Source organism: Hyla sarda, chromosome 5 (assembly GCF_029499605.1).
Source record: "Hyla sarda isolate aHylSar1 chromosome 5, aHylSar1.hap1, whole genome shotgun sequence".
NCBI lineage: Eukaryota > Metazoa > Chordata > Amphibia > Anura > Hylidae > Hyla > Hyla sarda.
Genome location: NC_079193.1, coordinates 95,069,438 through 95,094,475, shown reverse-complemented (window position 1 = coordinate 95,094,475; position 25,038 = coordinate 95,069,438). Strand labels below are relative to the sequence as shown.

General features: G+C 41.9%; 2 protein-coding genes across 6 annotated transcripts in view; one reads left to right on the top strand and one right to left on the bottom strand.

Annotated features, from left to right (window-relative positions):
• RAB5A (RAB5A, member RAS oncogene family) overlaps nt 1-915 on the bottom strand; it is a 57,330-nt gene extending 56,415 nt beyond the window's left edge. Inside the window, exon 1 of one of the 2 annotated variants that reach the window (XM_056519957.1) lies at nt 761-915. The gene's annotated coding sequence lies outside the window, so the exon portion shown is untranslated. The remainder of the gene's footprint in view (nt 1-760) is intronic. The other variant, XM_056519958.1, reaches the window with a different exon arrangement.
• Nucleotides 1-25,038, top strand: part of EFHB (EF-hand domain family member B) — a 112,101-nt gene that overhangs the window by 52,673 nt on the left and 34,390 nt on the right. The window contains exons 1-3 of one of the 4 annotated variants that reach the window (XM_056519955.1): nt 6,246-6,272; nt 19,282-19,367; nt 21,965-22,027. In XM_056519955.1, the coding sequence (XP_056375930.1) occupies nt 19,296-19,367; nt 21,965-22,027 (135 nt within the window). In that variant the 5' untranslated portion in view covers nt 6,246-6,272; nt 19,282-19,295. Of the gene's footprint in view, nt 1-6,245; nt 6,273-10,863; nt 11,021-19,281; nt 19,368-21,964; nt 22,028-25,038 lie in introns of those variants that run through there. The other 3 variants (XM_056519954.1, XM_056519953.1, XM_056519956.1) reach the window with 3 other exon arrangements.

Here is a 25,038-nt window from a genome sequence, read left to right as displayed (position 1 = left end):
CGTGCCTCCAGCTGTTGCAACACTACAACTTCCACCATGTCCAGAGAGGCAAAGGGCATGCTGGGAGTTGTAGTTTAATAACAGCTTGTAGGCACATTGGTTGGGAGACACTGTCTTAGAAAAACTCAAGAGGATGATCGGAGAGGCAAAGGCTATCTGGGCATGCTGGAAGTTCTAGTATTGCAACAGCTGGAGGCACACTGGTTGGGAAACACTGCCTTAGAGGAAGCAATGGGGAAACACTGCCTTAGAGGAAGCAATGGGATCCATGACTTATCATCCACAGGTATGAACATGGGCATAGACTACCAAGCTGTCAGACTGGTGTTTCCCAACCAGGGTGCCTCCAGCTGTTGCAAAACTACAACTCCCAGCATGCCCAGACAGCCTTCGGCTGTCTGGGCATGCTGGGAGTTGTAGTTTTGCAACAGCTGGAGGCACCCTGGTCGGGAAACACTGTGTCAGACGCTTATGTCAGGCATCAGATTTACAGAGCTGATGTGGTTGTAGTGGACCAGACTGTCCTGGTGTAAAAGCGTTCTTGGCCACTGATCAGACCAGTCAGGTACCGCATATGGTATACAAAGGCGTCCTGATCACAGGCCTCTGGTCCTTCCCCTATGTCAGTGGCCCGGTCCTAGCCCCACAGACACCGTGTGATAGGGTCAGGGTCCCCCCTCCTTCCTTCCAGTGGCGCCATGTAAATAACAACACACGCTCATCCCCCTCCCGCCCGGTGCGTCCCCCTCACAGCCATTACCGGAGAGCGGGGCGGACACTCACGGCAGCCGCACAGTCATATCAGGTGGACGCGCTCCTGTCCTGGCTCTCCCTGCTACGCCAGCTTCCTGGGCTACCCGACGGCTCCGGTCTGGCCCAATCACATGATCTCGATGACATCAGCACACATACGGGAAGTCGCTGGGACAAAACTCCTCCAGCGTCACAGCTGTGCGTTTTTTCCTTTCCCTTCCAGTTCATTCCTCCCTCAGACGCCTACATTGTACTATATTACATTATTATGACTGTACCACAATGGCCAAGACTGTCACCATAGGATAGACCAGTGTTTCCCAACCAGGGTGCCTCCAGCTGTTGCAAAACTACAACTCCCAGCATGCTCAGACATTCAATTACTGTCCGGGCATGCTGGGAGTTGTAGTTTTGCAACAGCTGGAGGCAACCTGGCTTGGAAATACTGGGATAGACCAGTGTTTCCCAACCAGGGTGCCTCCAGGTGTTGCAAAACTACAAATCCCATAATGGGCATGCTGGGAGTTGTAGTTTTGCAACATCTGGAGACACCCTGGTTGGGAAACACTGGGATGGACAATAACTAGAGATACTCAGCAGTGTGATATAGGAGACAATAGGCCAAAGGGTGGAAAAGAAGAATTATAATTTGGAACGGTGGAAATTATGGGCAGAATTTCTACACAGCCGGCGGCACTAGCCGTCCCCATAGATGTCAATGAATTTCTGAGCAGATCTCCCAAAATATCTACTCAGAAATGCATTGCCGTCTATGGGGAGTGTGGTCCTAGTGCCGCCGGCTAAATCTCCGGCAGAAATTCTGCCCAGAAATTCGTAGTGTGAACCTAGCCTTAGGGTCTGAAGAACCAGTGAATTTTCTCTGAATCTCAGTAGTGCAGCCTCGGGCATGTGGGCCTACAGCAGTGTGGAGGGCCCTTTAACCTATTCCCAAATTAGAAGGGGATGGGGCAGTGTTTTTTCCACCCGGGTGCCTCCAGCTGTTAAAAAACTACAACCCCCAGCATATCCAGACAGCCAAAGGCATTGAGCACAATCGCAACACACTATGATTTACTCTGAAATGCTTGGGTGTTCCAGAGGAACTGTAGTTTAAAAATGCTGCTAAGATCCGGGTAGGTAGTCATTAGGGCGGGTTCCAGCTGCTCACTGGTCTCTCCTTGTACAAAGATAAGGAGAGATGCGTCACTCAAGGCAGCAAGCAGCACCATGGGGACCATCGTTCCCTGCCACAATTAATACAGGGAGTTTGGTCTCCTCTAGGCCTGGCAGGAGTCCAAACTAAGGAAGGGTTTCTTTGCACTGAGCTTGATTGACAGCTGCACAGAAAGTGAAAGCTCCACAGATTCTCACAGAGAGCCACACAGACTGACAGCTGCAGGAGAGCCTCACTGAAAGCAACATAGACTGAAACATGTACAGAGCCTGAGGTCTTCTATTCAGCACATCACTACAACCATGTGAGGGCGGAAGTGGTCCCCCAGCAGGCTTCAGTGATGTCGTGCCTGCTGGGAAACGCCCACTTTCTCCTGCTGGGAAATGTGAGTATGAAGAAAGGTATGATACACAGCTTTTTGAATTATTTTTTAAGGGCTGGAGGGGTGTTAGAAGTAGTTAGGGAACATAGCCTGAGTTAGTTTAGAACCGTTTGTTTGGCGACAGGTACTTTTTATGAGATGGAAACTGCTAAAAAGCCCCAATAGACTTGTTCATTTACAGTAATATAAGCTGTTGCTTAAGTTCTCCACCCCATCACCCTCCCCCAGGTTGGTACCCTAATTGTGTTTCCCAATATCATTCCATCCCAACCTACCCAAATTTTGTCATATCTCCTCATCAACTGCTCTCCAACTCAACCTCCTGGCACTTACCCTCTGCCCATTTCTACCTAGCCCCTTTCATACTGTGCCCTGCCCTTCCTCAAGTCACCTCATATTCTGTCCTTCCCCAAGCCACCTCGATACCTTAATGCCCATCCAAATATAACCCCTAATTCCTTCTCGAAGTCACCCCTATACCCTGCCTTTTCCCTGTGCCCATCTTTACCAGTCTATGTAAAGCTCATTCTCCAACAGGGTGAACTTGGCCCTGGACTACAGGTACACAGGAATCAGGTTTGGAGCCTCTAAAAATGTTGAACCTGGAAACCCCCCCCCCGCCGAGCTATGCCATTGCCGACAATGAAATGACTGCCAAGTTGGAAAATACTTGGAAAGGTTTCAGGGGAAATTAGATTCAACATGAATTTTTCATGTCTGATTCTACTGCTGTCCCAAAATAACCCCATAATAATACTCATCATACATAACCACCCATCATACATAACCACACATGTGCTAGACACAGTCATATCAATGCTCGCTAAAGACACTAGTCATCCAGGTATCTAAATAATGGGGGCTGGTTTCTGTATAGGCCTCGTTCACACAGCCACATTTCCAAGCAGAATCTGGTGGAAAAATTATGCTTTGAAATTCTGAGTCTTGTTTTCAATGGGATTTTGCTGCACTGTGCACACGTTGGACACATCTGCCACAGAAATTCTGATTCTGGCCTCAAAAAAAAGGAACTGACGTGTCAATTCTTTCTGCAGAATCTGCTCGGAAATGCATTGCTGTCTATGGAGACGGCGCATTTCCGAGCGGTCCTAGCACCCACTGATGAGTTGGCGCTTCCTGCAGGCGGAATGTCTGGGCAGAAACAAAATTTACACCATGTGAACATAGCCTTACGCCATGTTCACATCTCTGGAATTTCCAGTTGGGATTCCGCATTGGAATTCTTTTGGAGATTCCGGAGCAGCAGAGTCCCATTGATTTCCACAGGATTCTGCTACACTGTGCACACGTCCGGAATTTCCTTGACGGATGCTTCTGGCACGGAAATTCCATTTTGTTGTCCACAGAAAGAATGAACGTGTTCATATTTCTGCGGACAGCGCACAGAATGCACAGCCATTTATGAGATGGCCATATTATGCTGGCGCTTACACTCATGTGGACGCTTTTTTATGTGGACATTTTGGACGTGTAAACATGACCTGAGGGTGCCTGCTATAAAACCTATATAATAGTGCTATGCACAATGCCCCTATGATCGTGCTTGTTATGATGTCCATATTATGCCAACTATGCCACATATGAGAAGTGAGAACTGGCAGTACAGGATGTTCCCCCACATATATATATATATATATATATATATATATGCTATAAATACACATTACACGTCATGAACACACAGGTGACAGAACGCTGGGCTGATTTCACACCCATATTACCACACATCATGCACCCTGTGATACAATCTGTGTAACGTGTGGACATTATTGGCGTTTTTTTAAATGGGCACTGTCAGATACAAAAACTTTTGATATGTTGTGAAGCATTCAAAAGTAATAGGTTTTGCAATTGCTTTCATTAGAAATTTTTCAGTAGTTCATACTGAAAAAGCCAGTCAAACAACTGCCCCCTCTGCCTGCTTGGACACATACTAGTCCTGCTGTGTCCATGCATCATCACCTATGTCATGGACACACTTACTTGATTGACAGCTGACACTGTCAGCTTGTGTCCCGCTACTGTCAGTGAGGACAAGCTGGGAGTTGTAGTTTTGCTAATGCTAGGGGAGATGTGAGCAGACAGCATACTGAGGGAGGGGGTGGAGACCTGCACAGTGAGGCCACGCCCCCACCCTTTGAGATTAATTCAGGCTAGTGAGCTAAATTAAAAGTGTAATAAAAAAAATAAATAAAGGTGCTAGACACATAAAAATTAGATGTACATGGTCAGGATTAGGTACTGAGTGATATATTGAAAAAAAAATTTGGGGTTGGATCTGACGGGTACGCTCATCTAGGGAACGTACCCCTACAGTAAAAACTTATAGCATAAAAACGATGTCCTTTAATACATAATTATAATTTAATGTATTCTTCATACTGGTTCGCTGGTTCAGGTGCTAATGTGACTTTCATAATTTTGGATAACAAGAAGATGGAGAAGTGGAATGATATTCCGTCAAGCCTCTACCCACTGAATAGTGTAATGTAGCGCAGCTAATGGCTGTGGGAATAAGGCCACACAAGGCATCAGATGGCAAAAGCTAAATACAAAGATGGCATTACATTTCTCCATTATATTATGATCAGATCATCCATTGGCAATTTCAAATAGCAATGCATGTGTACACGGAGGCCTTCTCGTATAGAAAATCTCTACTGTAATATGTAGACAAAAAATATTCATAGCTCTATTCATCATATGGGGGCCTCAAAGAATATCAAAGCTGACTATAGTGTTCTATACAGAGGCTTCTGCAATATCCCACAACAGGTAGTGGTCCTGGGTGGTGAATGAACCCTTATGCTATTGTTTTAGAAAAAAACATGTCTTTTTTCTGTGTATATGATTTATTGTATTTTGCTCAGTATAGATGACCCTGCAAGGTGGCACAAGGTTTATCCACACCACAAGCACATGGTGCAGAGGTTCCACTAGAGCAGTGGTCTTCAACCTGCGGACCTCCAGATGGTGCAAAACTACAACTCCCAGCATACCCGGACAGCCGTTGGCTGTCCGGGTATGCTGGGAGTTGTAGTTTTGCACCATCTGGAGGTCCGCAGGTTGAAGACCACTGCTCTAGAGATAGGTCTCCTTAAAGGGCCAACATCACGTTGTAGGTATAGGTCAGGGAAATCGATATATAGAGCCCTGCTCACGTGTTCTTAGCTGAGTTTGAGTTTAGTACAAGCAGAGAACCAGAGAGAGTTACCAAGTTCTACACCTAAACCTCTACCACGCTGTTCATTGTCCAATACAAGTCAAAGGAGCTTTCAGGAGACAGGCAGATACCAGATCAGATACTCTGATAGCAGAGAAAACCGGGCACTGTATGCCCCGTGGTCCTGGTCCGGTTAGCAGAACCGATTGTCAAGTTGGTGGTTACCCATCTGGATGCTCCAGATGGATCATGTCGCACTAGAGTCAATGCCATTGATATGGGATCCTGTGCAAGTCTTCAGTCACACCCCTGAGAAGACTCTGATTCAGTGAGTATGTGGCAGGGCAGGCTAAGATGGTGTGTTTGAGTACTTGTATGGTGTGGCAATAATAACTAACAGTTTGTGATGCCAGGGTAACATTGACCTCCACACTTTTGCCGTTGGTCTCTTGAGTACAATGACAATACCCAGAGGACCTTTTGATGTATCTTAATGGACACATAGCTTTCTGTTATAAAATGTTTGTTCAAACTAACTCCTCTTTTCCATGTCCATCTATTCAATGTATAGGAGGGTGGATTATGCTAGATGACATCAACGAGTATCTGTCCAGGCAATGTATTTATAAATTTTTTTTTTTGTTTAGTTTTGTAAAGAGATTTTCCAGTGTAAAATCCCTCCCACTGTCCAGCCATTGGCTATCTGGGAATGCTGGGAGTTTTGTAACAGCTGGAGCACCTTGGTTGGGAAACACTGTGTTAGGGTAAGGAAACAAAAGGTACCTTTTTGTGGTGTCAGGTGATAATAATGTGCAAATAACCTTTTAGTGACGCCAGGGCATGGTTAGCCTATACACCATTTGAGCCAACTTCTCCTGGGCCAGGCATGGGGCAATAAATACTCTGACACAAGGTTAAGGATAAACTGACTTTACTGAGGCAGGAAAGATGGTAAAATCCATTAAAGCTCAGATTGGTACAAAGGGAGGTGCAGAGTAAACCTTGGAAGCTTATTGGCTTGCTGGGACTTGGAGTTGATTGTGCTGTATATGACTGACTGGCAACCCATGCTGAATTTAGTGACATGAATGACTGGTTTAGGTGACTCACTTGACTGACTTGGATCCCCGGGACTGTAGTGGTTACCGCTAGGCCTCCTCAGAACACCTCACACTCTCTCCTCAGACTTTCTCCAAACTGTACCTCAGCTTAAACTGAACTCTGAACTCCTACCACACTATATAAGGGGCAGATTTGGAGGATCCTCATTGGGCTGACAAGTCACATGGTCTACCACATGCACACTCCCCTAACAACAGGGTTTAACAGGCTTAAAGCAACAGGTACATAAGCAATACAAATACATTAACCATAGCATAACTTTGCATTATATTGAGTCCTGAGTAATGTGGGCCCAAGATGGACACTGAAGGCAACATCTGCCATACAGGATGGGCAGTATGCTATATTCTGTACTGGGTCACCACATTTTAAATATTTGTCTGTGCTTCCACAACATAGAAAAAAGCTTTTATTCTCTGATGTCAAGTGTGAAAGGGGCATTCCCAATTGCTGGGGGCTGGATCGTCTCCTCCTTCTACCATCTCTATCCCTGCTTGATTGACAGTCAGGGCGTAGCCTCCAACTCTGAGCCCCATTTCTAAGTCTTGTTCCTGCCCTGTGCATACAAATTGTGCGCAGATGTGAACTGTGGAAACAGGGCTCGGCTTCCAGCTCACTGTCAATCCAGCATCGACACGGGAACGAGAGGACAGCGAGGAGGCATTCCGGCCCTCAGCGCTTCAGGTGCTTGGGAATGCTCCTTTGAGACCTGAGACCCTCCCCGCCAATGTTTACTTTTTGTCCCTTTTTGATAAGTACTGAGAAAAGCGCACAAAAAAGGAGTGGGGGGGGGGGGGGTCCAGTGGTAAAATTTTTTGGACTTTTATATGATTTTGTATGACTTTTATATGCTTTTGGTTGATTAGTTGATAGCTTCCATCCAGTGTTCTTTAACCCCTTGCCGCAAAAGGACGTTTCGAAACGGTGCTGCGGCATGGGAGGGTTATAAAGCAAGGTCCCAGCTGCTATAAGCAGCCAGGACTTGTGGCTAATGCCGGACATAACCGTTCAGGCAAATGTCCGGCATTAACTCTTTAGACGCGTATAAGTGAAAGTAAAAGCTTCCCGGCAGCTCAGTCGGGCTGATAGGGACCATCGTGGTAAAATTGTGATGTCCCAATCAGCGCGACCGATCGGCGATTGATTGCTCCAAGCCTAAAATCCAGGCTGGAGCAATCAACCGCCGATAACACTGATCAATGCATTGCAATTCAATGGTATTGATCAGTGTATTGAATCAATGTACTGCATGTTAAAGTCCCCTATGAGGACTATAACATTGCAAAAAAAATAAAAGTGAAAAAAAAAAGTTAATAAAGATCATTTAACCTCTTCCCTAATAAAAGCTTGAATCACCCCCCCCCCTTTTCCCATGAAAAAAAAAACTGTGTAAATAAAAATAAATATATATGTGGTATCACCACGAATGTAAATGTCCGAACTATAAAAATATATCATAAAATTAAACTGCACGGTCAATGGCGTATGCACATTAACCCCTTAAGGACTCAGCCCATTTTGGCCTTAAGGACTCAGACAATTTAATTTTTACGTTTTCATTTTTTCCTCCTCGCCTTCTAAAAATCATAACTCTTTTATATTTTCATCCACAGACTAGTATGAGGGCTTGTTTTTTGCGCGACCAGTTGTCCTTTGTAATGACATCACTCATTATATCATAAAATGTATGGCGCAACCAAAAAACACTATTTTTGTGGGGAAATTAAAACGAAAAACGCAATTTTGCTAATTTTGGAAGGTTTTGTTTTCACGCCGTACAATTTCTGGTAAAAATGACATGTGTTCTTTATTCTGAGGGTCAATACGATTAAAATGATACCCATTATTATATACTTTTATATTATTGTTGCGCTTAAAAAAAATCACAAACTTTTTAACCAAATTAGTACGTTTATAATCCCTTTATTTTGATGACCTATAACTTTTTTATTTTTCAGTATAAGCGGCGGTATGGGGGCTCATTTTATGCGCCATGATCTGTACTTTTTTTTGATACCACATTTGTATATAAAAAACTTTTAATACATTTTTTATAATTTTTTTTTAATAAAATGTATTAAAAAAGTAGTAATTTTGGACTTTTTAAAATTTTTTTCGTTCACGCCGTTCACCGTACGGGATCATTAACATTTTATTTTAATAGTTCGGACATTTACGCACGCGGCGATACCAAATATGTCTATAAAAAATGTTTTTTACGCTTTTTGGGGGTAAAATAGGAAAAAACGGACGTTTTACTTTTTTATTGGGGGAGGGGATTTTTCACTTTTTTTTTACTTTTACTTTTACATTTTTTTACATTTTTTTTTACACTTGAATAGTCCCCATAGGGGACTATTCATAGCAATACCATGATTGCTAATACTGATCTGTTCTATGTATAGGACATAGAACAGATCAGTGTTATCGGTCATCTTCTGCTCTGGTCTGCTCGATCACAGACCAGAGCAGGAGACGCCGGGAGCCGCACGGAGGAAGGTGAGGGGACCTCCGTGCGGCGTTATGAATGATCGGATCCCCGCAGCAGCGCTGCGGGCGATCCGATCGTTCATTTTAATCGCGAACTCCCGCAGATGCCGGGATCTGTATTGATCCCGGCACCTGAGGGGTTAATGGCGGACGCCCGCGAGATCGCGGGTGTCGGCCATTGCCGGCGGGTCCCTGGCTGCGATCAGCAGCCGGGATCAGCCGCGCATGACACGGGCATCGCTCCGATGCCCGCGGTTATGCACAGGACGTAAATGTACGTCCTGGTGCGTTAAGTACCACCTCACCAGGACGTACATTTACGTCCTGCGTCCTTAAGGGGTTAAAATTCCAAAGTCCAAAATAGCTTATTTTTTGTCACTTTTTATACAATAAAAAATGAATAAAAAGCGATCAAAAAGTCCAATAAAAAAAAATGGTACTGATAAAAACTTCAGATCACTGCGCAATAAATGAGTCCTCATACCGCCCCGTACATGGAAAAAATAAAAAGTTATAGTGGCCAGAAGATGACAATTTTATACATATACATTTTCCTGCATTTAGTTATGATTTTTTCCAGAAGTACGACAGTATCCAACCTATATAAGTAGGGTATCATTTTAATTGTATGGACCTACAGAATAAAGATAAGGTGTCATTTTTACCCAAAAATTTACTGCGTAGAAACGGAAGCCCCCAAAATTTACACAATGACGTTTTTTCTTCCATTTTGTTGCACAAAAATTTTTTTTCCTTTTCGTTGTAGATTTTTGGGTAAAATAACTGACGTCATTACAAAGTAGAATTGGTGGCACAAAAAATAAGCTATCATATGGATTTTTAGGTGCAAAATTGAAAGGGTTATGATTTTTAAAAGGTAAAGAGGAAAAAACAAAAGTGCAAAAATGGAAAAACGTCCAGTCCTTAAGGGATTAAAGGGGTTATCCTGGAATTTATATATATATATATATATATATATATATATAATATCTCAACTGGCTCCAGAAAGTTAAACAGATTTGTAAATTACTTCTATAAAAAAATCTTAATCCTTTCAGTACTTATGAGCTGCTAAAGTTGAGTTGTTCCTTTCTGTCTATGTGCTCTCTGATGACACGCATCTCGGGAACCGCCCAGTTTAGAAGCAAATCCCCATAGCAAACCTCTTCTACTCTGTGCAGTTCCTGAGACAAGCAGAGATGTCAGCAGAGAGCACTGTTGCCAGACAGAAAACAACAACTCAACTTTAGCAGTTGATGATTATTGAAAGGATTAAGATTTTTTTAATAGAAGTAATTTAAAAAAAACTGTTTAACTTTCTGGAGCCAGTTGATATATATAAAAAAAAGCTTTTTCCTGGAATACCCCTTTAAGACCAGTCTTTGTTTACCAAGGTGATGGAACTTCTTGACAGGTAACTGGATGCAGTGGTGACATCAGAAACTCTGTGACATGATTGAGCGCTGCATCAGTATGGGGTTTGTAGGGGATTTTACTTGATTTATTTTTTATTCACTTTTACTAAACAAAAATAAACAAACAAATAAGTAATAAACAAACAAATAAGTAATAAACAAACAAATAAATAAATGAGTAAATAAATAAATAGAGGTTTGTAACGTGTAACCCCTTCTAAATAGACAGTCCTCTCCCCAGCTGACAATGGCAGTGCCCTGTGCTCAGGGATCTATTACAGGTATGCCAATGAGCTGCCCAGATCCCCAGCGCGGGGTGACGTCACTGGTTGCCAGGTAACGCACTGTACACACTCGCCGTTGCCGGGCGCTGGTGAAGCCTTCACTTGGTGGTGGAGTTATTGGCGCTGCCGGGATCTATAATGGGAGCCAAGGGGAACGAGGACCCGGCCCCGCTCTACCAGGGCAGATTCATAGACCGCACTCCCCAAATCCGCTCTGTGAGTACAGTGCCCAGCACGCTGCGTTTTTCCTTGGCACCATACATACATACATGTGCTTTTAGCAGAGGGATAGGCTCATATACGATCTACAGGACATTTCTTCTTATGTTCTAAATCACTGTTTCCCCAACCAGTGTCTCGTTAATTGTTGCAAAACTACAACTCCCAGCATGCCCGGCAAGCTGGGAGTTGTAGTTTTGCAACAGTAGAGCCACAGGTTGGAGACCACAGTTTTGTATAATCACTGTAGATCAGTGTTTCTTAACGAGGGTGCCTCCAGCTGTTGCAAAACTACAACTCCTAGCATGCCCGGACAGCCAAAGGCTGTCCGGGCATGCTGGGAGTTGTAGTTTTGCAACAGCTGGAGGCACCCTCTTTGAGAGACGGACAGATCAGAAATGTAAAGGTACAATGTCATTGATTCTCAGATTACTTGGCATCCTTCAGACCTATTCAATGTGTTTTTTGGCCTCGAAAAAAACTGCCCCGTGTATTAGTATATTTATGTGTGTGTGTGTTTTTTTTTCTGTTACTTTTTTTTTGTGACCCTTTTTTCACCTGCGTTTTTATCATTTCAAGTCATGTAAATCTGGGGTCACGTGATTCATAGAGTACCACCAGTTAGACCAAGAAATAACTAGTGCTTGAGGTGCCTAAAACATAACTTTTAGGCTAGGTTCAGACTACCGAATCTCCAGAATCTCCAAATTTACGCCCGGAGATTCCGAGTGCGGCCAGCGCTGACTGAATCAGTCGGCGCTAGGACCGCACGGACACTGCAGTCTCCTATAGACTGCTATGTGTTCCGTGCGGATTTCCGCCTGAAGAAAGAGCAACCCCTTTCTTCAGGCGGAAATTTCCAAGCGGATTTTCCGTTCACAAATACCGAAGTGTGAATTTGTGAACGGAAACCCATTCACTATACAGTACATTTTAGCAGGCGGAATTTCCGCCTGCAATTTCAAAGCAGAATTGCAGGCGGAAATTCCGTAGTCTGAACCTAGCCTTAATATCTTAGCATAAAATCTCCAACTCAAATAAAATGTGTTTGAGTGCTCATATAATGGTATATATGTCTCACAAATAGTAGAGCTGTTAAAAAGATTTATCAAGGGTGCTTTCCGTTTTATACCAGCACAGCCTGGATCACTTTAGCCACTTTATTATTTTGAAAAAGATGGCTAATTCCCCTCACCCGACGCGTTTCTATCACCATTTGGCAAAGTCGTCAGGGGTGATAACAAGATAATAGGGGTATGTGAATAGCTGACATATGTAGTATAATAACAAAACCGCTAATGTCCAAAATGCTCTAAAAAAGTGTATGATATAGACCATATCATATCATAGACCATATGGGTCCCGTGAAGCCTGTTGCCAGTGATGATTCGTCACGTGATTCATGGTTTTTTGTATTGAAAATGTAAAGAAATAAAATCAATCGCTCTGCCCAAAGAAAGTGCACAATGGCACGCTGTTCTTCAGTGATAAAAAATGGGTAAGGGTGGGTTCACACTACGATTATGCTATACGGTTTCGGCATACGGTTTCATAAAAAAAAAAAAAAAGAAAACCGTGCCCATAGACTTCCCATTCAAAACCGTATGCACCATAATGTATACGGTTGTCTCCGTTTTTCAAACCATACGTTTTTTTACTTTTTTTTTTTACCGGACAGAAAACCGTGGCCTACCACGGTTTTTGGTCCGGGTGAAAAACCGTATTAACCCCTTAAGGACGCAGCCCTTTTTCACCTTAAGGACTGAGCTCTTTTTCGCAATTCTGACCACCGTCACTTTACGAATTAATAACGCGAAAACGCTTTTACCGAATATTCTGATTTTGAGATTGTTTTTTCGTGACATATTCTACTTTATTTTGGTGGTAAATTTTCGGCGTTAATTGCATCCTTTTTTGGTGAAAAATCCCAAAATTTCATGAAAATTTCGAAAATTTTGCATTTTTCTAACTTTGAAGCTCTCTACTTGTAATGAAAATGGATATTCACAATAAATTTTATTTTTCTTCACAAATACAATATGTCCACTTTATGTTGGCATCATAAAATGGACATACTTTTGCTTTTTGAAAAAATTAGAGGGCTTCAAAGTAGAGCAGCAATTTTCAAAAATTTCATGAAAATTGCTAAATCTGAAGGGACAGATGTTACAGAACTATAACTCCCAGCATGCCTGGGCAGTCGAGGCATGCTGAGAGTTGTAGTTTGGCAACATCTGGAGGGCTACTGTTTGGGCACCACTGTAACAGTGGTCTCCAAACTGTGACCCTCCAGATGTTGCAAAACTACAACTCCCAGCATTCCCAGACAGCCTTTGGCTGTCTGGGCATGCTGGGAGTTGCAGTTTGGCCCCCCTAGTGGTTGCCACAGTAAAGATCGTTTTACTTTCACTTTCCCCAGGCATCTTCTCCTGCAGGTACGGCCTCCATCTTCTTCCCAGAGCCCCTCGACATCCAGGGGCGGGCAGAACGGGGGGTTGCTATGGCAACCCCCTGTCCTGCGCTGCCATTGGTCAGAACTCTGTTCTGAGTAATGGCAGGGGATAGGAGGAGATGGCAGCTTTGCGACCTCACTCCTATCCTTTAGTCTGATCGGGGCTGTTGCTGACAGCTCCGATCAGCCCTATTTTCTAGTGATCGGGTCACCAGAGACCCGATCAGCCCGGAATTGGAGAAAATCGCATGTCTGAATTGACATGCGATTTTCTCCGATCGCCGACATGGGGAGGTCTCAGGACCCCCCTGGGCAATGTGCCAGGGTGCCTGCTGAATGATTTCAGCAGGCATCTGGCTCCGGTCCCCAACCGGCTAGCGGTGGGGACCCGATTTCCCACGGGCGTATGGATACGCCCTCGGTCCTTAAGGACTCGGAATGCAGGGCGTATCCATACGCCCTGTGTCCTGAAGAGGTTAAACCGTGTACATTATTTTTTTTTTTACTTGGGAGTCAATGGGAACCGTACAGAACCGTATGTGCATACGGTTCTATCCGGTTTTCACCATATGGTTTTTGACTTTGCACAGGTTTTTTTTGAAAAAAAGTGAAACTTTAATCAAAAATGGAGTGAAAAGTTAAAAACGTATGTTTTTTTTCTTAAAAAAACGGATGCAACCGGACATAATTTTTCATACCGTACACGGTTTTTAACTGTATACGAATTGAAATTTCTATACACGTTTTGATACAGATTATTCAGGTTTTGAGGAATCCGTTTTTCATCAAAAACCTAATAAGGGAACTGTAGTGCAAAAACGTGGTGTGCATGCACCCCGAGCACTGCACTGTGCAAGGTTAGGCTACTTTCACATCACCATTTTGCCATATTGTTTTGCATCAGTTTTTTTATTTTATTTAATTTTTTTGCAGAACATATGCCCTAAAAACTGACAAAACTGTATGCAAATATGTGCTCTGAAATGAAACTGGATACTGTTTTAATCCATATGCGGTTTGAATGTAGAGGTCCGGTTACATCAGTTTTTGAAACCAAAAAAAGTACAAGTTTTTTATTAACACTTTAGTACAATAAAATTCCAATAGTTTTATTAAAATTCCAAGGAAAGTAGGTGTGGTTTGCAATGTACAAGAAGAAAACATATCCCTAAAACCGTATGGCACTGTAGACATATCTGTTCTTCAATGACTTTAATTGCGCTGAATTTGAGAGGAAAATTAAAATCCAACCCATTGGTGGTATTAGTACGGATCCTACTCCAGATTTTGTCTTAAAAATTCTGTGACAAATTCCTCTTCAAATTCCACACCAATTCTGTGCCAATCCCGCTTCAAGCAGAAAATAGTAGATTTTAAGAATTTAAAATGAAGATTTTTGCCATTTTCTTACTTCTGCGGAATTGGTGTGGAAATGAAGAAGATTCGAGGAGGAGGAGGAGAAGGAAATGCTGTGGGAAGGGAAATTCGACTTTTTAAAATTCTGCATGAATTCTGTCCGAAATTCATTTTGTCAGGAAAAGAAAAATCCCATTGACTTAAATGGGCACTGTCAGATATAAAACTTTTGATGTGTAGTAAACCATGCAAAACCAATAGGTTTTGCAATTGCTTTCATAAAAAAATAATTCAGTATTTCATACTGAAAAAGCCAGTCAAAGAACAGGGCAGTGGAAAGTCCATTAAAGTTAATGGTACTTTCAGTGTGAACATACTCTAAGGATGAATTGGAGCGGCTTAAGCGAGCAGAATTGCACTAGTAAATTCCTCTCCCATTCCTGTCCCATTCCTCAGTGTGAATATACCCTAAGGGGATGTTCACACTGCGGAATCTCCGCTCGCGGAGATTCCGTCTGGCGGCTGTCGCCGAAAATACTAAGGCGGTAGGACCAGGCGGCACTGCGCCGTCGCCATTGACGGTTATGCTGTGCTCGCGTAATTCCGCACAAAGAAAGAACATGGGCCCAGATTTATCAAAGAATTTCTATGGTAGAGCTATTTTCCCACGTTTATTTGGGTGGTGGGTTTGACTAGCGTGCATCTTATTTATCAAGAAGGTGCAGCAGGATGATGAATTTTGCGCAGCTCTGCTGTGGTGGGAAAAGCTCTACCGCATACACTTTTTTCTAGATTTTTCTGTTGAGGAAAGGGGTAGGCAATTTCCTGGGTCCTGAATTTGGCAGGTTAGGTGTTTTTACTTAGTTTCACAGAGCTGCCGGGACATTTTTACTTGCATTTTAGACGCTACAATCAAATTTGATTGCAGTGTCTAAGGGGTTAAAGCCGGGCATCACCGTGATCGGTCATGTCTGGCATTAGAGATGGCCAGGATCACCCAGCTATGACCCGCACTCAGCTCCTGAGCGCGTGTCATAGAAAGGGGGTGGGACACTGTCGTCCACAAGAGGTTAAAGGTTGAATTGCGGAAGGTAGAAGTGATTCTCACGCCTGCTGGTAGGTGGTGTAGCTTTGCGCCTAAAAAAGTACCTTTGCGCATAAAATAGCGACTTTTGACAAAAGTCGCAAATGATAAATGCGTGACCAATGCATGGTCAAAAATAAAAAGTTCTACGGGTAGGCAAAAAGAGTGAAACTGTCTATATCAAAAGACGCATAAAAGTCTCTAAATATGCTGTTTGCGCCTGAACTGCGCCAAAACATAGACAAAAAAAAATGCTCTAAAAGCAATGATAAATCACCCCCATGGTCTTTCTGTGCGCGGAACAATTTCAGCGGCGTAATCGTCCGCTGCTAAAATTCCTCAGTATGAACGGGTCTCACAGAAGACCCATTCAGACTGATGCTAATGATCACTGCGCGGAATTCCACTCCACTGTGTGAACATACTCTAAGGATGAATTGTATAATAAGGAATAATAAACGAATTACACAAGTAAATTTCTCTCCCTTTCCTCAGTGTGAACATACTGTAATGGTGATTGGGGGCTACGAAAATTATGAAAAAGAAGGCAAGCTGAGTAGATAAGATCTGGAGTTCCAAAACATATCTCCAGCCCACTGGCCCAGATGTACTATTGTAAACCCAACATGTTTTTTCAAGTTGTGCGCCAGAATTTGCATCAGAATTGAAAAAACCCGACCAACTCTCCATTTTACTGAGAAAACACGAAAAAGGGGCGTGGTCGCTTGTGAAAGGGGGCAGGGTTATGAAAAGGGGGCGTGTCCAACATTTTCACAAACAACAACATATTTACTAAGGTTTCCACGGTTAGAATGATACAGACATTAAGTAACCCAGTCTGAGGAAAGTAATGAAAAAGAGAAAAAAATTCTCTAAAAATAATGACACCTATAAATAATAACCAAATGATAAAGCGCAAGAACAAAAATGGAGCCGTTAGGATAAATAATATAGAGATTATACTTTATTAGAAGATATGCACAAATACATAAAAGCAGAGGACTCACACCCAAAAGATGGGGAACAAAGAACAGCAAGGATGACCCCCCAGGATACAAAAGGAGCTAATGAAACAAACTATACACAAGCATGGTAGCAGAAACAATTACACATGAAGATGGTGTCCAAAAGGACTACTAAAGCTACACAGTAAAATAGATCAGCACATACTTATACAGAGCTCCACAAGAAACTGAGGGGACACCACCCCAATGCTGCGTTTCGGGACCGAAGCCTTTCTCAATTTGTGTATTTGTGCATTTTTTCTAATAAAGTATAATCTCTATATTATTTATCCTAACGGCTCCATTTTTGTTCTTGCGCATTATCATAAGGTTTCCACAGGAAATGTGGTGGATTTGAGCTGAGGAAAACCCCACAGATCAGAGCATGTGTAAAAAAAAAGCAACATTTAGGGAAAAGTACAAAATGTAGGGAAACCTTAGTAAATACCGTGGAAAAAAATTGTAGGGAATTAAACCCCACAAAGAAAACTTCACTCCACTCTGTGGAATGACGCTAATAGTGCCGATTATCAGGGATGACAAGGGACGGTAGCGCAAATAGTAATAGACCTGCTCACCTTTGTAGGATGCGCAACTCAGGCACAACACTGATCAGCATTTTTAGCAAGTCTCTGGTTCAGCTAGTTGGGAGCCGCCAGCTGTCAGTCCCATCAGGGACGGTATGGAATGCAGGAGAACAGATGTGGAGAGGTGGAAATCCCGGCAAAGGTTCCTTTCCTTCCAATGTAAAGTCTGACTTTGGCAGGTAGCGCTTCACCGTCGCGTTTCGGAGGGGCTCCCTCCTTCGTCAGGTCCTAGTTACAGTTTACAAGTAGTGCACCTTATATAGATGGTGTATATGTAAGATGTCCAGTAATAACAATAAAGAGTATGAAAACGGAGCACCCACCTTGGGAAGGACTTGCAGCTTGATTATGAAGAATTCGGTCTTGGTGACCTACGATACTCCGGGATGACACTGGCGGGTGACGAAGGGCATGCCCGGCATTTCCGAAGTCTCCCCTGCCCCGTAACATCTGCCAATGTCATCCCGGAGTATTGTAGGTCACCAAGACCGAGGTCTTCCTAATCAAGCTGCAAGTCCTTCCCAAGGTGGGTGCTCCATTTTCATACTCTTTATTATTACATTGGACTGCTTGTCTTTGCGTGAGCACCACCTGGTTTCGTTCAGCCATTACGCGAGACACTTGTTGATAGCCTCGCACTCGTTGTGGATATTGTCATTTGGGTAGCCGTGCTAATGTGTTTTCTGCTTTGATTGTTGTATATATAAGATGCACTACTTGTAAACTGTAACTAGGACCTGACAAAGGAGGGAGCCCCTCCGAAACGCGTTATCAGCACCTGTATTGTACTTATCATGATGTTAATAAAAAGTACTTAATCTTTACACCTGACTCCCATGTCATCACATCGGTGAAGCGCTACTTGCCAGTCGGACTTTACATTGGAAGGAAAGGAACCCCTGCCGGGATTTCCACCTCTCCACATCTGTTCTCCTGCTTACTCTATATTAAGAAGATAAAGCACTTGTTTGGAAATGTCCAGCCCCTTGGGGGTTGTAGTACTGATTCCCCTGTTGATTTCCTCTTAAAATATAAAGTGCCAGTTCTCTTCCATTTCAACACCAATTTCGCTCCAAGCAGAAGATAATGATGATTCCTCAGTGTGAACATCCCCTTACACAAAGTTCTGATTTTGTTGCTCCTCCTACACTTTTTTTTTTACACATTCCAAACTTTATTAAAGTAGAGATAAAAATGGGAAAGGGGTACAGAAAAAAAAGGGAAGAGAGGGGCAAGGGTAAGGCACATACAGCAAATAAGAAACGTGCAATATCCATGAAATCAGATATACAAAATCTCATGGAACCAATCCGAGACCGTGGGCGGGGAGGTAGATTTCCATTTTCAAGGTACAGTTCTACGAGCTGCAGCTCCTCCTACACTTTTATATGGTTTCCATTTAGTTCCATCGTCCATGTTCTCTCTGTGATGGTGATTGAGGGCTAAGAGAATTATGAAAGAGAAGGCAGGCCGAGTAAATGGGATCTGGAGCCCTTTATTAAAAAATAAATATATATATATATATATTTTTTTTTTAATTTTATTTATATATATATATATATATATATATATATATATATATAATACTATATATAAATATACTGTATAAATGTACCCAGTATTAAAGAGATGAAACACCTTTTTAGAAATGCTCTTCTGCTTTTCCGGATATTCTCCCTTTTCCAAGTCGCTACCGGAGCTGACCCTGGTTGTGTACATACTGTACTTTATAGTAAATGGGTTTTCTTTTGTTTTAATGAAACCGACGCAACAAGACTTCGCCCTCAACATGGGAACAAAGCAAGAATCACAAAAGGAGCAAATTAGTCCCCGCTGCTGCCGACTGAGAAAAGGAGATAAGGTTGATAAATGTCACCCATCAGCGGTCACTTTCTCTGTTACACTTAATTGATGAATCATTTATAGTGTTACTATTTCCAGTTGTAAGTGCCTGGGGCATGCATTACTGTGCAGTCTGAAAAACCTTTTTATATCTAACCATTGTACTGTATATATATATAGCAGCACAAGAAACAAAGGAAAATGAAAGCCATGCATCACTTTTTAAGATATTTTTGTTGCATTCATCTGTTCTGATACCATGGGTCTACAGGTTTTTTTTTCATGCTTGATAGCAACATTGAACTACAGATTAACCCCTTCAGGACCACAGGTTTTCTCATTTTTGCACTTTCGTTTTTTTTCTCCTCACTTAAAAAATCATAGCACAATTTTCCACCTACACACACATATGAGAGCTTGTTTTTTGTGCCACCAATTTTACTTTGTAATACCATCAATCATTTCACCTCAAAATCTACGGCAAAACCAGAAAAAAAAAATATTTGTGGTGCAAAAAAAAAACAAAAAAATGCCATATTGTAACTTTTGAGGACTTTGGATTCTACGCAGTGCACTTTTTGGTAAAAATTACACATTATCTTCATTCTGTAGGTCCATACGGTTACAAGGATACCTAACTTATATAGGTTTTATTTCATTTTACTTTACTACTTAAAGAAAATTATAACTACATGCACCAAAATTAGTATGTTTAAAATTGTCCTCTTCTGACCCCTATAACTTTTTTATTTTTCCGCATTCAGGGATGTATGAGGGCTAATTTTTTCCGCTGTGATCTGAAGTTTTTATCGGTAATTTGCTTTTTATAGATTTTTTAGGGTATACAAAGTGACAAAGATATGACATTTTGGACTTTTGGACTTTTTTACGTGTACGCCATTGACTGTTGCATGCAATCTTCTGACTATTGCATGCAATCTTCTGATTGCATACACTGGTTAATGCTATGCCATAGCATAGCATTGATCAGTGTTATTGGTGCACGATTGCTCTTGCCTGCAATGCAGGGCTGGAGCATCCTAGCACAAATGGATGGTGAGGAGGCAGGTACGGGCCCTCCCACTATGGTTTTATTTTGGTGGTCCCGATAAGCTCCGCTGAGTTGCCGGGATACATTTTTTTCTATTTTAGATCATGGTGTCTAAGGGGTTAATGCCGGACATCACCGTGATCAGTGATGTCCAGTGTTAGCCCAGGGTCCCGGCTGCAGATAGCCTTCGGGACCACCCTGCTATGATGCGGGGTTGGCCCGTGGCCCCATGTCATAGAATGGGAGCGGGACAAGGGCGTACAGCTACGCCCTTGGTCCTAGAGGGGTTAAATAAGGAAATGTTTTTCTTTTTACCAAATCTACCCTGTATGCGCTTTTTTGGCCTGATCGATTATTTACAGGAACACAGAAAAAAAATTGGAGTCATTCGTAAACTTATCATTCAAAATATATAAACTTTATTGACATGTAATACATTTAAAATGGAGGGATATTTCAGTTGGTTATTTACAGGAGTTCATTTACTATTTTTATTGTTTTAAAGCGTAACTGTCATATCCCGCAAAAAAAAAAAAAGTTACTCAGTACCTAATCCTGATTATGTATATATATACTTTTTATATGTCTAGTACCTATATTTCTCATGCCTACACTCTGCTGCAGTCTGATAGAACAGGAGTGAGCACAGAAGAGTACTAGCCCAACCTCACTTACTGGACTTTGTCCATGCCTGTGCTTCAGCTGGACAAAGATAATGGTGCAGCCAGACAGGATTATATGTTCTGGATGGTATGGAGTGTTTGTTATAAGCCATGATTTCTATAAAAAGAAATTAAAGTTTTTTTTAATTAAGTATATTAGAAAGGTTAACGTTTTGCCAAGATGTACAACATATAAAAAGATTTAGAATCTGACAGGGCCAATTTAAATGGATACTCCGGTGGAAAACAATTTTTCCTAATCAACTGGTGCCAAGAAGTTAAACAGATTTGTAAATAACTTCTATTTAAAAATCTGAGTTGTCCTTTTCTGTCTGATCACAGTGCTCCCTGCTGACACCTCTGTCCGTGTCAGGAACTGTCCATAGCAAACTTCTACTGATCTGGACAGTTCCTGACACGGACAGAGGTGTCAACAGAGAGCACTGTGGTTAGACAGAAAAGAACCACACAACTTTCTCTGTAGTATACAGCAGCTGGTAAGTAGTGGAAGGATTAAGATTTGTATATAAAAGTAATTTACAAATCTGTATAACTTTCTGGCACCAGTTGATTAGAAAAAAAATGTGTTTTCCACTAAAGTACCCCTTTAAGTATTTTATTTCCTAAGAAATGACAACCTAAATAGAGATTTCTTTTCATTGGTTTAATGTTTTTGTGAATCAGTAGAACAGTATTTTCCAAACAGTGTGCCTCCAGCTGTTGCAAAACTGCAACTCCCAGCATGCCTAGACAGCCATTGGCTGTCTGGGCATGCTGGGAGTTGTAGTTTTGCAACAGCTGGAGACACATTGGTCCTGTTCCAGTATATATACAGGAGGGTGATAAAAATCTGACCCCTTTAAATCTACAATAAAAATATAATCTTTCTTCTTGCTGTTGTAGGCTGGTAAGCTATTTCCTGCTGGAGACAGAGCGGCAAGCTGTCTAGTTGAAGATTACTCTAGGGTAAGAAATAAATATTTTACTAATATTTTCACATTTAAAGGGGTATTCCCCTGGAATTATTTTTTTAAATCAATTGGTGCCAGAAAGTTAAACAGATTTGTAAATCATTTCTATTTAAAAATCTTAATCCTTTCAGTACTTATCAGCTGCTGTATACTCAACAAGAATTTATTTTCTTTTTAAATTTCCTTTCAGTCTGACCACAGTGCTCTCTGCTGACACCCCTGTTTGTTTTTGGAACTGTCCAGAGCAGGATAGGTTTGCTATGGGGATTTTTCTCCTACTCTGGTCAGTTCCTAAAATGGACAGTGTCCAGGTGTCAGCAGAGAGCACTGTGGTCAGACAGAAAGGAAATTAAAAAAGAAAATAACTTCCTGTGGAGAATACAGCAGCTGATAAATACTGGAAGGATTAAGATTTTTAAATAGAAGTAATCTGTTTAACTTTCCGATACCAGTTAATAAAAAATAAAAAAACAAAGTTTTCCAGTGGAGTACCCCTTTAAATATTTTGTATATAGACACTGTTAGCTTATCCTCATGATAGACATCAGCAATTGATTTGTAAGGGTCTATCCTCCTGAACTCCCCCAATCACCACAATGCATAGGTCCAAAGAAGTTCTGCAGTTGCCTGTCCCCTTCATTTGTTTACACAAACATAGCTACTTAATTTTACAGAAGCAATGCAAGAGGAAAAAACACTCGGCAACTCACCGTGCTGCAGATGAACTTCTCTTTAATCCAAGAAGTACCACAGCGTACTCATCAAGGCAAGATAGGGCAGGATGGGAAGCAGGGGGTGCGGGTAGGACTGCGCGGTTTCTTGCCGACCTGGCACTTCTTCAAGCCACATGCACACTGAATCCACCAGAAGTAGCTGCTAATAAGGCAGGTGAAGCAAAGGGGATGGATGGGACACAGGTACGTGGGGAGGAACAACACACATCCCAGGAAAATAACAGTGCATCTCATTATATCAAAATACTATAAAAATACACTCAAATCATTTCCATCATTGAGGCCAGCCGGCCCCAAGGCACATAACTTAAGAATATAGCGGGATTCTTTTTGCAACAAGACCCGATGTCAGTCTCCACCTTGTTTCAAAATGTTAACTGTTTCTAACCCCGGCAAATTTAATGCATTGCCCGTTGCCCCTGTGGGGTTGATTGGGACAACCAGGTCTCTTGTTTATTCTCTAGTGAATTCTGTTTCATTTTTATTCTCTCACCTACTGTAATATTTTTTCTATAAGCAGTCAGTGGTTTTGATTCACTCATGCCTCTTAAAGGGGTACTCCGGTGGAAAACTTTTTTATTTTAAATTAATTGGTGCCAGAAAGTTAAACAGATTTGTAAATCGCCTCTATTAAAAAATCTTAATCCTTCCAATACTCATTAGCTGCTGAATACTACAGAGGAAATTATTTTCTTTTTGGGTTACAGAGCTCTCTGCTGACATCATGAACACAGTGCTCTCTGCTGACATCTCTGTCCATTTTAAGTAGGAGAAAATCCCCATAGCAAACATATGCTGCTCTGGACAGTTCCTAAAATGGACAGAGATGTCAGCAGAGAGCACTGTGCTTGTGATGTCAGCAGAGAGCACTGTGTTCCAAAAAGAAATGAACTTCCTCTGTAGTATTCAGCAGCTAATAAGTACTGGAAGGATTAATATTTTTTAATAAAAGCGATTTACAAATCTGTTTAACTTTCTGGCACCAATTGATTTAAAAAAAAAAATAGTTTTCCACTGAAGTACCCCTTTAAATCAGGATCTGATTCCAATATGCACCAATGCTTCAGCAAGTCTGTACGAATAACACGGTTCATATTAGAATTGGCGAAAGAAAAGGTGGAACATGGCAAGCTAGGGCCAAAGTTTTTTTTGTTGAAGTTGTTTTCTAGTGACAGTGGCAGCCTTACTAAAAGCTGCATCCACTACTTCTCTTGGGTACGCTCTCTGAAGTAATCTATTTTTAAGATCTTCTGCTTGTTGTAGATACCTAGTTTCGTCAGTTTTATTCCTTTTTAAACGTAAAAATTGAGAGAATGGAATACCATTTTTATAATGTACGGGGTGAGAACTGGAATAATGGAGGAGGGCATTTTTTGAGGTGGGCTTACGGAAATTGGAAGTGACCAAACCATTTTTTACAGCAGTGATGTTTACATCTAGGAACTCAATAGAGTTTCTGCCAAATGAATATGTGAATAACATGTTCTCTTTATTGTTCTCATTGAGAAATTTCACGAACTGCTGGAAAGTGTCCTCTGTACCTTCCCAAATTAGTAACACCTCATCAACATTACAAAGAAATAGTTTAATGTGCCTAACAAAAGGGTTGCATAAAAAAAATAAAAATACATTTTCTCTCAATGGCAGCGAGAAACAGATTGGCATCCGTGCAGGAGACCGATGTGCCCATAACAGTGCCGGTCTCCTGCCTAAACCATCTGCTCTCGAACCTGAATGTATTGTGTCTTAAAATAAATCTAAGAGCGTCAGAAATAAATTCTATAAACAAGGGGGATTTGTCAGTACTCTCAAGAACCTCTGTGACAGCCTGTTCACCCGCATCGTGGGGGATCCGGGTGTACAGGCTCTCTGGGGGAGATTTATCAAAACCTGTCCAGAGGAAAAGTTGCCTAGTTGCCCATAGCAAGCAATCAGATTGCTTCTTTAATTTTTATCAAGGCCTCTGCAAAATGAAAGAAGCCATCTGATTGGTTGCTATGGGCAACTTTTCCTTTGCACAGGTTTGTATAAATCTCCCCCTCTATGTCTAGTGAAGCAAGCTGAAATGTATCTTGCCAGAGTATTCCATCTAAATGTTGCAGCAAATCGCCTGTGTCTTTGACATATGTGGGGGTATAGAGCAAAATGGGATGTAACAGCCACTCTATGTATTTGGACAAAGATTCAGTCGCAGAGCCAATCCGCGTGACAATTGGTCTACCCGGGGGTTGGCTCTGCGACTTATGAATCTTATCATGGCAATACCATGTGG